A 15700-nucleotide genomic window follows, 5' to 3' on the forward strand; every position below is an offset into this window, starting at 1 on the left:
ACACACCCCAACACTCCCTCTCCCCACACACACACACACACACACACACACAAACCCCAACCCTCCCTCTCCACACACACGCACACTCCCACACCCCAACACTCCCTCTCCCCACACACACACACACACACCACAACACTCCCTCTCCACACACACACACACTCCCACACCCCAACACTCCCTCTCCCCACACACACACACCACAACACTCCCTCTCCACACACACACACACACACACACTCCCACACCCACACACACACACACACTCCCACACCCACACCCACACACACACACACTCCCACACCCACAAACACACACTCACCCCAACATACTCTCTCTCACACACACAGACCTCTTCCAGAACTGGTTCTGGTGAAGGAAAATCCATCCTAGGTTTTTTGGGGTGTTGAGAAAACAGGGTGCAGTGGGGTGGGCTATGAATTCTGGTTCAACATGGACCAATGTAGCCAGGGACCCTAGAAGGGTTTTCCAGCATCATGTTTTCTTGCTGACTCCCATTATACCAGCGCTGTTGCCAATGATGGCACCAGTAAGCCCAATTCCCTCCCCCCTGTCACCTGAAGGTTTTACAGAGTCTCGGTACTGAGACTTCAAGAGTACTCCATTCTATGACAGGGTCTTTTGTAGCAACTACAAAATGAACGTTTTATACAAATGAATGATATTGTCTCCTTTCACAATTGTTTGGTGTAGGTTACACGGGATTTATTCCACGCATGGGTTATGAGTTTGGACATACTTATAAAGATCAGGCGAAGACTGCCATGGACAAGTTTCAACGTAAACAGGTACTGACATCTCGCGACCTCAGCCTCAGGGCTGCCCCACACACTTCTCAGAGATTGAGTGTCTTTCTGTAAACCCCTTCCTTATTCCAACTTTCATTGATAGCCTTTTTAAATTAACCTTTGGAGCACCAGTATAATTTCTCAGCTCCAGGCTACCCATAGCGTGACACTGTCTTCTTGATGTTTAAATGTCATCTCAGGAGTCTATCTGATTACATCAGGGGTGTTACAGTGGCTCAGTGGTTAGCACTGCTGCCTCAAAAGCACCAGGGACCCAGGTTCAATTCAACCCTTGGCTGACCATGTGGAGTTCATTTGTTCTCTGTATGGGTTTCCTCCCACAGTCCAAAGATGTATAGGTTAGGTGGATTGGCCATTTTAAGTTGCCCGTAGCGTGCAGGCTAGGTGGCTTAGCCATGGGAAAAGCAGGGTTACACAAACAGGGGAAGGGGGTAGATCTGGGTGGAATGCTCTTTGGAAACTCAGTGTGGACTTGATGGGTCAAGTAGCCTGATTGCATGCTGTTAAATGATCTACAAAGGAGGCCTGCAGAATCTGAGCTTCAGTCCACTTTTCAATTAGGAGCTAATGTTAATGACAATAGCAAATGAGTTTGAGATTGGAGGCTGGATTTTACACTCCCCTGCTGAAAGGGTGGGTGCCCATAAAATTCCCTTGATGTCTCTATCAGAAGCCTGTCCCTTGCCATGGGCTATGGGCAGTCTGACAGTGGGACATTCCAGGTATAGACTGGTCAGTATTTACTTGCCCCAGTAGAAGCCCTTAACTGGGCAATAACTGACCATTTCCTCCTGATTGCCAGGAGAAGGTGGGGTGCAGGACAAAACCCTGGGGAGTGAGCTTCATGTCTTGGGCAGGAATGGGTGGTGTGGGGTATCTCCTTTAACAGCTTCCTTTCCACATTGGACACTCCTTCCCACAAGCTCTGCACCTCCCCATCAATGGTTCCCCTTCATAACTAGCCCGTCAGAACTCTCTTCACATCTCTTGGGCCTTACCTCCCCTCTTCCCCCATGAGACCTCCCATCCACTTGTGCTTCCTGGTATCCTGCAGGAATCTCGGAACTACTTGTGGTACCAGTCCTAGCCATTAGCACCACTGGGTTACTGGGACTATTCAGCTGTCAACCAATCAGATTTCCTGAGGTGGGACTTCATCGTCAATGAGGGACAAATCTTTCCTCTCCAGCCAATAACATTCCAGATTCAGTGGGACCATCTTGGACCAGGTTGTAGTTGGGGGGTCGGGGGGAGATGTTAGGGAAAGTTGTATATTTCCAGTAAGAAGACTCCTGCTATGGGCAAAGACCCCAGTGACCAGGTCAGAGTCTCTACCAGTGGTGGCAGGCTACAAGAGGTTCTTGCCCACACCCCCAACCACTGAATCTGGGCGAAGTCATACCCAGCATGTCCCATGTCCAGGAGAAGATCTTTTGGTTCTTGGAAAGGATTTGAATGGAACACAGTGAGTAACATTGTGTTTACACTTGTTTTTAATCAAACACACCCTCAGTCACTAACCAGCTGGAAATCCACAGCCTGATACAAAGCAAATTGCTAACTCCTCCCACAACCTTCCACCTCAACTCCGACCCACTCCAATAAAATCTGACATCCTAGTCACTGGTCTCTGGGCCTAAATCTGTTGAGTTTGGATTTGGGAACAAGGTTTGTGGGATGGGGAGGCCTCTCAACTCCTCTGCAGCTCAATTATCTGATGTCCTATGCTTTGTCCTTATCTATAAGGAGCTGTCTTCTTAACGGTGGTGGGCTCTGTAGCATTGCATGGTGGGGCTTCGGAGCAGCACTTTAATGTGGCGGTCTCTGCTGCATTCACTGCAGAGGGAGACAGTGAGATGAGGAGGTGCGCGATTCCCCAGCCTATGTTTCTTCCTGGGCCCTCTTCTGAGCCAGCTGAGCTTTTCATTTCCGCCCATCTCTTCCAATGCCTTTCCAAATGCAAAGTCCCCAGAGGTCACAGTCATCAGCAATGTCTCCCCATTGTCCATGTCTGCCATTCTTATATCTCACTGCAGGTGCCCTTGTAACAGAGGCTTGGAAGCCTAGGAAGTTGCAGCTTAGTGACCAGGTTACCTGACAGACGGCCTTTAGGTAAAAAGCCATCATCAGATGTACATGGCCAAGCCAGGGCAGACATCATTGGTTTAGCAATGAGTGTTTGCTGATGGAATTAACATATTCCAGGACCTTGGAGTTGGGGACTCTGTCCTGTCAAGAGATGCTGAGGACAAGTCTGGCACAGCGGATGTGGAAACCATTCAGCTTTTTGTCCTGTGTAGCATATGCTGTCTCGGTCTTGTCACTCTATAGGAGTGCCTTGAGGATACAGGCTCGGCAGACTCACAGTTTGGTGTTCTCAGGTTGCTGTTGATTGCACTCTCTTACTCAGTTTGAAAAGGTAGCTTTTGTCCAAAGTCTCAAGTCCAAAGGAATGCAAAGTGGTCTGGCAACAAACTGATTGGGAGAGTCGCTAGAAAGATCAGCCATCTTTGAAGTCCTCTCCAGGGTTTTGGTAAGGGTTTACGCCCTAAGCTTTCAAATCTCCCAAGGTATCCATAAGTTAGCTCTTTGTCTGCGACTGTAAGGTTGGTTCACAAGGCCCAGGGTGTGATCACATGGGGGCTGGTGGATTGACACACTGCATGTTCTGAGGCCAAACTTCCTCCAAGTTCCTCTGAAGCTTTAGCCTGAGGTCATGAGGGACACAATTCCATGTGTCACAGTGTGTGGACACCCCTGAGGTCCTGGGGATGAAGAGGCTGTGTACTGACTGACCTATTCAGCTGTTTCTCACATTGCTGCTAGCCAGCAGTGTAGACTGAGAATGAAAAGTGCATGGAACAGAGATCACATAACTCTCTATACCCGCACTGTAGACTCATCACATTGATCTGTCTCAGTCAATGAGATGCTATTATATCATTTACCTTAACGTAATCAGATACGGTTACTGGGAGCATGAGAGCCACATCAGATTAGGTTGACTGCTCCTGCCGGAGGATCAGGACCAGTAGTCATCCTACACAACCATCATTCCCTTGATGGTCTCTCATAATCCCTCCAGCAGCATGTCCACTGTGGAAAGGCATGGTGGCTCAGTGGTTAGCACTGCTGCCTCACAGCTCCAGGGACCTGGGTTCAATTCCAACCTTGGGTTGACTGTCTGTGTGGAGTTTGCACATTTTCCCTGTGACTGTGTGAGTTTTCTCTGGGTGTTCTGGTTTCCTCCTACAGTCCAAAGATGTGTAGGTTAGATGAATTGGCTGTGCTAAATTGCCCAGAGTGTGCAGTTTAGGTGAATTGGCCATGGGAATTGTGGGGTAGGTCTGGGTGGGATGCTGTTTGGAAGGTTGGTGTGGACTTAATGGCCTGCTTTCACAGTGTAGGGATTAAAAAAAGGACCATGGATCACAGAGATTCCATGTGGCAAGTCCAGTTGGGATCTCTGTGACCCACTATCTTTCGTTCTTCTTTTATTTTTTTTTAAAATTCCTACAGTGTGGGATGTCCTCATGCTACACCAGGGTCCTATCAGCTTCAGAGAATCAAGGCCCAATTAAATATGTTCATCAGGTAGTTCCCATCACAGACAGGCCCCCGCTCCTCCACTGAATGAATCACAGTAAATGGTGATAACAGGAACAGAGAGCTCACACACTGCAATGTTTCGCTGTTTTCCATTTGAAATCTCAAACAGGACTGATTGTGAACATTTCCTTTTCAGTATTTAGTGAGAAACAAACTGAAAGGTTGCCCAGAGGAGCTTCCACAGCCTGAAAGTAAACTTTACCTCTCCACCCCAATGGTTCCAAAATATGGTGGTCATGTGCCAGGTAGGTTTTTGTTTATGACTGGATATTGAATGCTCAAATCCTGTACACAAAAACTCATTTACCATTTGGACATTTACCTTCTCGAGCCTGAGCTGTGACCAAACTCTTAAAAAATTCTCAATCTCAGATGTAAAATTAACAATGGACATGACATCAATTGTCATTTGCAGAAGTAAGTTTCAACCTTCAATCACCTTGGTGTGCAGATATTTTACTCCTAGAAGGTCTGGGTCTAGAATCACAGAATTGTTATGGTACAGCAGAGGTTATTCCACCTGTTTTTAGACCATTCCATAGCCCCCAAGACCTGCCAGTTCCCTTCACATCCTGAAAACCTCAATCAAACCAACCCAGTAAACACCAGTGAAAACAATCTTAGGCCATTTAATCTCATAACTAAGTGTGCTACACTCCCTCCAAGTCCTTTGTACCTGTCTGGTGATGTGGTTGCAGATGATACCAGGTTGTGTGGGAGGGGGAACTGTGACAAAGATGCAGAGATCCTTCATGATCTCGACAGGTTGGGTGAGATGAGCAAATCAATGGCAGATGCAGTATAACTTGGATAAATGTGAGGTTATTCACTTTGGAAGCAAAAACAAGAGGCAGATTACTATCTGAATGGCTGTAAACTGGGAGAGGGGGAGTATGCAGCGGAACCTGGGCATCCTTGTGCACCAGTTGCTGAAGGTAAGCATGCAGATGCAGCAGGTGATAAAGAAAGTAAATGGTATGTTGGCCTTCATTGAGAGAGGCTTTGAGTACAGGACCAGGGATGTGTTGTTGCAGTTGTACAGGGCCTTGGCGAGACCACACCTGGAATATTGTGTGCAGAGAGCTGGATCCAGAGCTGAGACACCTCCTGCGAATGTGTATGTTTGCTGTCCATTGATTTCCATAGTGCAATGCCAGCACATACCTGGCTCTCCTGTATTATAGTCTCAATTATTTAGATTAACAATAAATAATTTTTGGTTAATTGTAAATCTTTTTTCACTCATTGAACACCGATGTACACACTGGATGTTTTTGCTGAGTATTTATACTTACTAAATTTGACATGGCTAATGTTTTTTTATATAGTTTTAGCCGAGCCCAAAGTAAAACAAAGGAATGATATGAAAATAAAATGATTTTAAAGACAATACTGTGCAGATTTCTGGAAGTATGGCTGAAACTGTACATTCTGTTATATTACAAAAAAAACAAATGCAATTCCTCTTCATTTCTAACTTATTGACAAGCTCTAACTTTCTAACATCAAACTACAAGTATTCCAGGAATTGGGAAGGGGGAAATTTGTTCCTTTAATTCTTTTCAGCTATTCAATTAGATCACGCCTGCTCTTACTTATGTACCTACTATGATTCTATATTGTTTAATAATTTACCCATCAAAAATCACTCAACCTTAGCTTTGAAAATTTTAATTGATTCCCCAGATTTAACAGCTTTATTGGGGAAAGTTCCAGATTTATTGTGTGAAGAAATGTTTTCATCCTTGAATAGATCATTTTAAGCAATGTGTTATGACACATCTCTGGAGGAACTTGAACCCAGACCTTCTGGCCCAGATGAAAGGACATTACCAACAAGAGTCTCTCTCTTCCAGCCTATTGGAAGCTTTAATTAGATGATTCCTTAACTGTTTATTCTCATACAATCGTAGAGTTATAGAGCTGTACAGCATGGAAACAGATCCTTCTGTCCAACTTGTGTATGTCCATTAGATATCCTAAATTAATCCACTCCCATTTGCCTGCATTTGGCCCAAATCCCTCTAAACCCTTCCTATTCACATACGGCTCCAGATGCCTTTTAAATGTTGCAATCATACCAGCCTCCATCACTTCCTCTGGCAGCTCATTCTGAACATGCACCTCACTCTGTGTGAAAAAGTTAGGTCCCTTTTAAATCTTTCCCCTCTCATTTTAAACCTATGCCCTCTAGTTTTGGAATCCCCCAACCCAGGGAAAAGACGTTGTCTATTTACCATATCCATGCCCCTCAAGATTTTGTAAACCTCTATAAGGTCACCCCTCAGCTCCAATGCTCTGGGAAAAATAGCCTCAGCCTATTCAGCCTCTCCTTATAGCTCAAACCCTCCAACCCTGGCAACATCCTTGTAAATCTTTTCTGAACCCTTTCAAGTTTCACAATATCCTTCCTATAGCAGGGAGACCAGAAATGCACGCAGTATTCCAATATTGGCCTAAACAATGTCCTTTACGGCTGCACCATGACCTCCCAACTCTTGTACTCAATGCACTGACCAATAAAGGCAAGTGTACCAAATGCCTTCTTCAATATCCTGTCTAACTATGACTCCAAGGAACTATGAATCTGCACTCCAAGGTCTCTTTGTTTAGCAACACTCCCAAGTACCTTACCATTAAATATATACGTCCTGCCCTGATTTGCCTTTCCAAAATGGAGCACTTCACATTTATCTAAATTAAACTCCATCTGCCACTCTGCATGGTTTCCATCTGCCACTCCTTGGCCACTCCTCCCAAGTGAATAAAGTCTAGACTGGGACGGCTACAAGTTGTTTCCGCACAAATGAAACACACATGAAACCTTAGAGCTGCAAAATGCGGAAGTATGGCACTTCTGGAGTCAGCGTGAAAAAAACACAAAAACCAGGAGGAGGAGTAGGCCATTCGGCCCTTAAGCCTGCTTCCCCATTCAATATGATCATGGCTGATTATTTAAATCAATGAACTCTCCTGCTTTCTCTCTGTACCCCAAGATGCTTTTAATACCAAGAAAATTATAAAACTTTTTCTTGAATATACTCAGTGACTTAGCCTCCGCAGCCTTCTCTGGTAGAGAAATTCACAGGCTGACCACCCTCTGAGTGAAGAAATGTTTTCTCTTCTCAGTCCTAAATGGCCTAGTCTGTATTCTGAGACAGTGACCCTTGGTTCTCGACTCCCCACTCAGGGAAAACATCCTCTCTGCATCTAACCTGTCCATCCCTGTTAGACGTTTACATGTTTCAAACAAATCCTCTCTTATCCTTCTAAACTCTACTGAATACCGGTCCAGTTGAAGTAATCTCTATACATAAGACAGTCCTGCCATCCCTGGTATTAGCCTAGTGAACTTCCGCTGCACTCCCTCTGTGGTAAGTATACCATTTCTTAGGTAGGGAGGCCAAAACTGCACACAATACTCCAGGTGTGGTCTCAGCCAGTGCCTTGTATAACTGCAGTAGGACATTCCTATTTCTGACTTCCAATCCTCTTGCAATGAAGGCCAATATACCATTTAGAGTCACAGAGATATATAGCACGGAAACAGACCCTTTGATCCAACTCGTCCATGCTGACCAGATATCCTAAATAAATCTAGGCCCATATCCCTCTAAACATTTTCTACTCATATACTTATCCAGATGCCTTTTAAATGTTGTAACTGTACCAGCCTTCTGGCAGCTCATTCCATACATGCACCACCCACAGCATGAAAACGTTGTCCCTTAGGTCCCTCTTTATATCTTTCCCTTCTCACCTTAAACCTATGCCCTCTAGTTTTGAACTCCCCATCCCAGGGAAAAGACCCTTGTCTATTTAACCTATCCATCCCCTTGTGGTTTTATAAACCTCTATAAAATCACCCCTCAGCCTCCGATGCTCCAGGGAAAACAGCCGCAACTTATTCATCCTCTCCCTATAGTTCAAACCCTCCAATCCTGGCAACATCCTTGTAAATCTTTTCTGAACCCTTTCAAGTTTCACAACATCTTTCCTATAGGAGGGAGACCAGAATTGCACACAATAACCAATGTCTTGTAGAGCCACAACAATGACCTCTCAACTCCTACTCTCAATGCACTCACCAATAAAGGCAAGCATACCAAATGCCTTCTTCACTATCCTGTCTACCTGCAACTCCACTTTCAAGGAACTATGAATCTGCACTCCAAGATCCCTTTGTTCAGCAACACTTCCCAGGACCTTACCATTAAGTGTATAAATCCTGCCCTGATTTGCCTTTCCAAAATGGAGCACCTCACATCTATCTAATTAAACTCCGTCTGCCACTCCTTGGCCCATTGGCCCATCTGATCAAGGTCATGTTGTACCCTGAGGTAACCTTCTTCACTGTCTATTACACCACCAATTTCGGTGTAATCTGCAAACTTACTAACCATAGCTCCTATGTTCACATCCAAATGATGAAAAGTCCAAATGTTCTGCTGTCACATCTTTCAAAAGACTCTAGTATTTTTCTCCACTGGTTTATACTTTTCTGTTTTTTTTTCTCTCCCTCCTTTTTCAAATATGGGGTTAGATTTACCACCCTCCAATCTACAGGAACTGCCCCATAGTCTATAGAATTTTGGAAGATCATCACCATTGCATTCAATATGTCTGGGACCACTTCCTTTAGTGCTCTGGGATGTCGATTATCAGGCCCTGAGGATTTGTCAGCCTTTAACCCCATTAACTTCCTTTTTACTAATATTGATTTCCTTCAATACCTCCCTTTCTCTATACCCTTCAGTCCCTAACATTTATGAGAAATGATTTGTGTCCTTTTTGCAAAGTCAGTACCAAACTATTTGCTCAGCTGTTCTGCCACGTCTTTGTTCCCCATTACAATTTGCCCCATTTCTGACTGTATGACACCTATATTTGTTTTCACTATTCTTTTCTGTTCACATATTTGTGGAAGATTTTACAGTCAGTTTTTATGCTCCCTCTAAGTCTACTCTCATATTCTACTTTCCCATTTTGATCAATCTTTTTGACCTCTTTAGTTGAATTCTGAACTGCTCTCAGGCCTCAGGCTTGCTGCTTTTTTCTGGCAATTTTATGTCTCTTCTTTAGATCTAAAACTATCCCTAATTTTTTCTTAAGCCATGGATGAACCAGTATTCCTGTTTTATTTTTGTGCACGATAGGAATGAATAATTGTTGTCATCATGTATACGTTCCTTAAGTATATTAGACATTATCTATTCCAATGGTTCCCAACATTTCAGTATCAAGGCACACTTCAATGATACAAACAATTCCGTGGCACACCCATTTTTCTCAGCTTGAATCATTGCAAATATCAACACATGCACAGTAGCAAATCTCTGGTATCATGAGTTGATGCATGCACAGCTCTGGAGGTTTATACATGTGGAATCAATAGGATTACCTAGTGTCAGCAGCTATTGCCTTCAGTCGCGGACATTAAGACTCCAGAGGAGAGTGGAAGCATGGATGAAGCCTCAACACTTGGGTAAAACAGTGCTGCTTCCTGAACATTTTGCGTCACACTTCTTGCTGTGTCATGGCACACCAGTTGAAAACCATTGGTCTATTCACTGTCACTGAAGGTTACCCAATCCATCATTGCCGACTCGCATCTCATACCCTTGTAGTTATTTAGATTCAGGACCCTAGTTTTGGCTTCAACTTCTTCACTCACCATCCTAATGAATAATTCTATCATTTTATGATCACTCTTCCCCAAAGGAAACCACATTAAAAAAACGTTAATTAAACCTTTCTTATTGCATAATACCCACTCTAGGATTGCCTGCTGTCTAGTTAGTTCTTCAATGTATTGGTCTAAAAAAAAATTACGTATACATTCTAGGAAATCTTCTTCCATGATATTATTGCTGGTTTGGTTTGTCTAGATTAAAGTAGCCCATGATTACAGTTGTACCCTTATTGCATGTGTCTCTAATTTCCTGTTTATGCCTTCCTCACTACTGTTTAGAGCCTTACATACAACCTCCACTAATGTTTTCTGCCACTTTCTGTTTCTTATCTCCACCCATACAGATTCCATATCATGATTTTCTAAGCCAGTATCCTTCCTCACTATTGCATTGATTTTACTCATTTACTAACAATGCTAATCCAACTCCTTTCCTATTTGTCTATCCTTCCTAAATATCGAATACTCCTAGATGTTTGGTTTCTATCCTTGGTCACCCTGCAGCCATGTCTATGTAATTACAACTATATCATACTGTGCATATCTATTTGCATTGTTAATTCATCCAACTCATTGCAAGTACTCTATGCATTGAGACACAATGCCTTTAGAATTGTCTTTTTAACCTTGTTAGTTAGCTTTATTTTGCACTGCCTCCATTTGTCTTTTTGCCTTTTTTTTCCTACTTTTGCCTCATCTTTTTATCTTTTATTTCTATCCTTGTTTCTTCCACCAATGTGTCTCTGCTCAGGTTCCCATGCCCCTGCCATGCTAATTTAAATCCTCTCCAACAGCTCTAGCAAATACCCTCCCTGAGGACATTGGCCCCAGTCCTGCCCAGATGCAACCTGTCCTGCTTGTACTGGTTCCACTTACCCCAGAACAGGTCCCAATGTCTCAGGAATCTGAATCCCTCCCTCCTAAACTATTTTTCCAGACACACATTCCTCTGATATAGCCTGTTATTTTTACTCTGGCAAGAACATGGCACTGGTTACAATCCTGAGATTACTACCTTTGACATCCAACTTTTTGAATTACATTCTAACTCCCTATATGCAGCTTGTTTTTTTTTCAAGCTGTGTCATTGGTACAAATATATCATGTGACCATTGGCTGTTCACCCTCCACTTTCAGAATGCCCTGCAGCTACTCTGGCACCATGAAGGCAACATACCATCCTGTATCTCATTTGTAGCAATCTGTTCCCCTCACTATTGAATCTCCTTTCACTATTGTCCTGCCATTCTTCTTCCTCCCCTACCTGCCATGGGCCTGGCTTCTGCCGCTATCCCCCAAGATACCTTCTCCCCCCAAAGTATGCAAAACGGTAAATCTGTTAGAGAGGAGGACAGGCACAGGGGACTCCTGCACTACCTGTATTCCCCTACTCTGCTAGTGGTCACCTTTTTTTCCTGTTTCATCTCTATCTACAATGTGACCATCTCACTGAATGTGTTGTCCACAATAATTTGAGCATCACAGGTGCTTTACAGTGAGCCCATCCATCATGCCATCTCTGAAGTGCAATTAACCAGTAGCTGCAGCTGGACACATGTGGTCACCAGGGACACTGAAAGTGTCCATGACTTTCCACATAGCACAGGATGAACATTTCACTGGTGCAAGCTATGCTACCATGACTTCCCTTTAGATTAAGGGAAGCCAGAAACCTTTGGAGTTCGACATACTGAGCTTCCAGTGGGGCCTACATGATGGCCCATGCTAGGAATGACACTGGCACAGGTGACTCCTTTATGCATTGGAAGTCTCAGGACTAGTGCTGTCATTACATCATCAGCCATGCCGACTGATTTTGATGCTCTACTTGTGAACTTGGATCATGGGATTCCAATTAACATATTCACTTGATACAAAAACACATCAGGTATGCTTACAAGAGAGGCCCAGCAACAGTGGAAGAAGAATATGTCAGTCAATGGCCTGTAATTTAAACTAAGAGACTCTGATAATTCAAAGCTGGTTTGTGCCTTCAATCTTTTGTCAGCTGATGTAATCAGAACTATCACTCTGCTTCTCACTGCTTCAATACCTTATGTTTCATAGGGGCGAACTTTGACATCGGATCAACATTTGGCAAGAATTCTAGAATTGCTCATAGACAAATTCACTGTCTGTAATTGCAGCTCAGAATGCAAAATCAGGTTATCCGAGAACTTTTGGCATCTTATAGCATTTGTAACTGAAGATTAGTAAATACAGGAAAATACCAAAAAAGAAAGGAAAGGTATTGCCAAGATAAGGTGGAATGTGATGAATAAAAGATGGTTCTTACCAAATCTACACAACATTGCTCCTTGGCCTGTGTGCTATAACAGAAAAAACACCTGAACGATGCCAAGCGCAGTGATCCACAAAGTATCAAGGATCATGTTAGCATCATGCTGTATCAGTATTGTGTTCATTTTAGTCTTGATCTTAGGTCTAGGGTGGGTTGACAAAGATGTCAAGCAGAACAAGATTTTAACTTTGAGACATATAGTTGAGAAATTTTACAGAAGGTGTCCTGCTGGTCTGGTCTGGTCAGTGTCTAGGTCTCAATTAATCATTTGTATTTATTAGTGATTTAGTCAATGGGATCAATTAAAAAGTCCATATTCTAATTTGCTGATGATAAAGATAGGTGTCATTGTAACCAGTGTAAATGAAAGTTTAAAATAACAAAAAATACTGATCAATACAAAGCATGGGCAAAACTGCACCAAATTAATTCTAATATGGCTAGGTATGTTGATCTACTTGATGAATGATGAAATGCTGGTCTACCCAGCAACACCCACATCCTATGACTGAATTTAAAAAATTCTACAAACAGTGGATGTCCAAAGAGATTTAGAGGCTCCTATACACTACTTGATTAAATATCATGAACAGGTATAGAAAATAATTTAAAAAAAACTGAAGGATTAGTGGCCCTTGCAGGACTAGAATACAAGGGAGTAGGAGCTATGCTTCACTATACAATTGCTTAATTAAACCACGTCTAGAATATTGTAAGCAGTACTGGTCTACACAAAGATATGTTGACCTTGAAGGAGTGCAGCATATGTTTGCCAGAATTATAGTAAATTTCAAAGGTTAAATCATAAGGACAGATTACACACATTTTAACCAGAAAAAAAACCCAAAGAACTGCCGATGCTAGAAATCAGAAACAAAAACAGAAATTGCTGTAAAAACTCGGTAGGTCTGGCAGCGTTTGTGAACAGAAAGCAGAGTTAACATTTTGGGTCCAGTGACCCTTCTTCAGAACACAAGAAGGGTCACTAAACCTGAAACGTTAACTCTGCTTTCTCTTCACAAATGCTGCCAGACCTGCTGAGCTTTTCCAGCAATTTCTGTTTTTGAGACATAACTAAAATTATGTTTCCTGTGATTTAGGAGTTCTAGAGGTGAATGATACGTTTTCAAGACATTAAAGAAAATAAGTGGTCTAGATTGAATTTATTTCTGCTGATTGGAGAAGCTAGGACTAGGAAGCATAGTGTAAAAATTAAAGACTTTCAGGAGTGAAATTTGGAAACATTTCTACGCACATAGCAATAGAATTTTGGTACTCTTTTCCATAAGCAGGGACTGATGCTTGATCAATTGTAAATTTTAATTTTGCAATTGATAGTCTTTAAGTCATTCGAAAGCTTTAAAGGATATGAGGAATGTGGAGCTAATCACATGATTCAATTATTTAGTTGAATGGAAGTACAGTCTCAGGTGCAAAATAGTTATTCCTACATTCCTGACCAGTGCTTTATCAAATTTAAATTCTAAATCAAAATGTTCGGACCTCCTACATAACACAGATCAAGAAATTCTGTCACCACCTCCTCCAAGTCAACCAGCAACAGGCAATGACTGGTAGGCTGGCCTCTAACACCAATATCATGAGAACAAATAAAACAATTCATTTTTACTTTTTATCTGCTTGTAAAATCTGTTATTTCCCTTTCTATTGATAACTTTATTTTCTCTCATAAATGATAATCTGCCTTTTAATGCATTTTCCACTATAATCCTAGGTAAGGTGCTTCCCTATGGGATACGGAATCAGGAATACACTTCAGCTTGTCATTCAGGAAATCCTATTTTTAGTTTATGACTTCATTTTTCAAACTCACGTTGCAACACTTTTCATTTGGTTATTCACTACTTTTTTGAAAAAGCAATTCAGTCCTACAGGCTGCGAAACCTGAACCACATCCAGGATAGGTAATTATTGATCACGTTACATGAATTTTGTGGAATGTCATTTCAGATAAGTCAGATCTATCCACCTTCCTTGACACTGAATGGCATTACTATTGCTGTGCTCACTATCAACCCTTAGGGGCTCATATGACAAGAAACTCAAGTCGGATACCAAGATAATTGGAATTGCCATTAGTAAAAATAGGAGACTGGATATTCTGCGGGAGGTGGCTTAACTCTCTGAAGACTGTTCACATCACCCAAGACACAAGTCAGAAATGTGATGGAATACACACAATTTTCTTGGATGAGTTCAGTAACAATAACATTTAACAGCACCAACCAGGGCAAATTGGGGATGCATTGGCCTAGTGGTATTATCGCTGGACTATTAATCCAGAGACCCGTGGTAATGTTCTGGGGACCTGGGTTTGAATCCCTCCGTGGCAGCTGGTAGAATTTGAATTCAATAAATATCTGGAATTAAGAGTCTAATAATGACCATTAATCCATTGCTAGTTGTCAGGGAAAACCTATCTGGTTCACTAATGTCCCTTTAGGAAGGAAACTGCCATCCTTACCTGGTCTGCCCTATGTGTTATTCCAGACCCACAGCAATGTGGTTGACTCATAACTATCCTCTGGACAATTAGGGATGGGCAATAAATGCTGGGCTAGCCAGCAATGCCCTCATTCTGTGAATGAATAAAGAACAAAAGAATTAAATCCACCTAATGGCCTAATTATTAACCTTCTATTACCTGTTGCAGTGTGTATTAGATGCAAGATGTACTGCAGTAAATTGCCAAGAAATCTTTGGAAGCACCCTCCATCATCTCCATCATCTAGAAGGCTAAGAGCAGCAGGTCAAGGGAAACAGCATAACAAACACATAACCTTCCAAGGAACACATCATCCTGATCTCCACATATATTGACAATCTTCCATCTTCAGAGTCAAAAAAATTCACTGCCGATTAGAATTGGCAGTCACCTTCATTGCCTGGACTGTAGTGGCCCAAGGGGACCTATTATCACCTCTAAAAATCAACTAAGCATGGCCCATGAAGTTGGCCTTTAGAGTGACACATCAAAAGAATAATCAAAAGGTTCAACATTCTCTAGAAGCACCAACATCAGATATGGACTTCACATGTGTAGATTCCAATGGTTGTCCTGAAGTGGAGAGGGTTATGTGTAGAACTGGTATCATCTGTATTGATGCTTTTCCTTCCAGCCACACAAGTGCCATAGGCAACCCTCCTAAGTGGGAAGGAGAATGTTTAGTTATTGATCACATCAGTTCTATGAAATGGTGAATTATGAAATTCTGAGATGGGCTTAACTCAAAAGCGGAGCATAAT

General features: G+C 42.5%; 1 protein-coding gene across 1 annotated transcript in view; it reads left to right on the forward strand.

Moving 5' to 3' along the window:
* LOC109921766 (protein FAM166A-like) overlaps positions 1 to 12272 on the forward strand; it is a 24561-nt gene extending 12289 nt beyond the window's left edge. The window contains exons 5-7 of the mRNA XM_020521814.2: positions 715 to 809; positions 4576 to 4684; positions 12199 to 12272. Of these exons, the coding sequence (XP_020377403.2) occupies positions 715 to 809; positions 4576 to 4684; positions 12199 to 12272 (278 nt within the window). The remainder of the gene's footprint in view (positions 1 to 714; positions 810 to 4575; positions 4685 to 12198) is intronic.
* Positions 12273 to 15700: the final 3428 nt, after the last annotated feature.

Source organism: Rhincodon typus, chromosome 28, assembly GCF_021869965.1.
Source record: "Rhincodon typus isolate 14 chromosome 28, sRhiTyp1.1, whole genome shotgun sequence".
Classification (NCBI taxonomy): Eukaryota; Metazoa; Chordata; class Chondrichthyes; order Orectolobiformes; family Rhincodontidae; genus Rhincodon; species Rhincodon typus.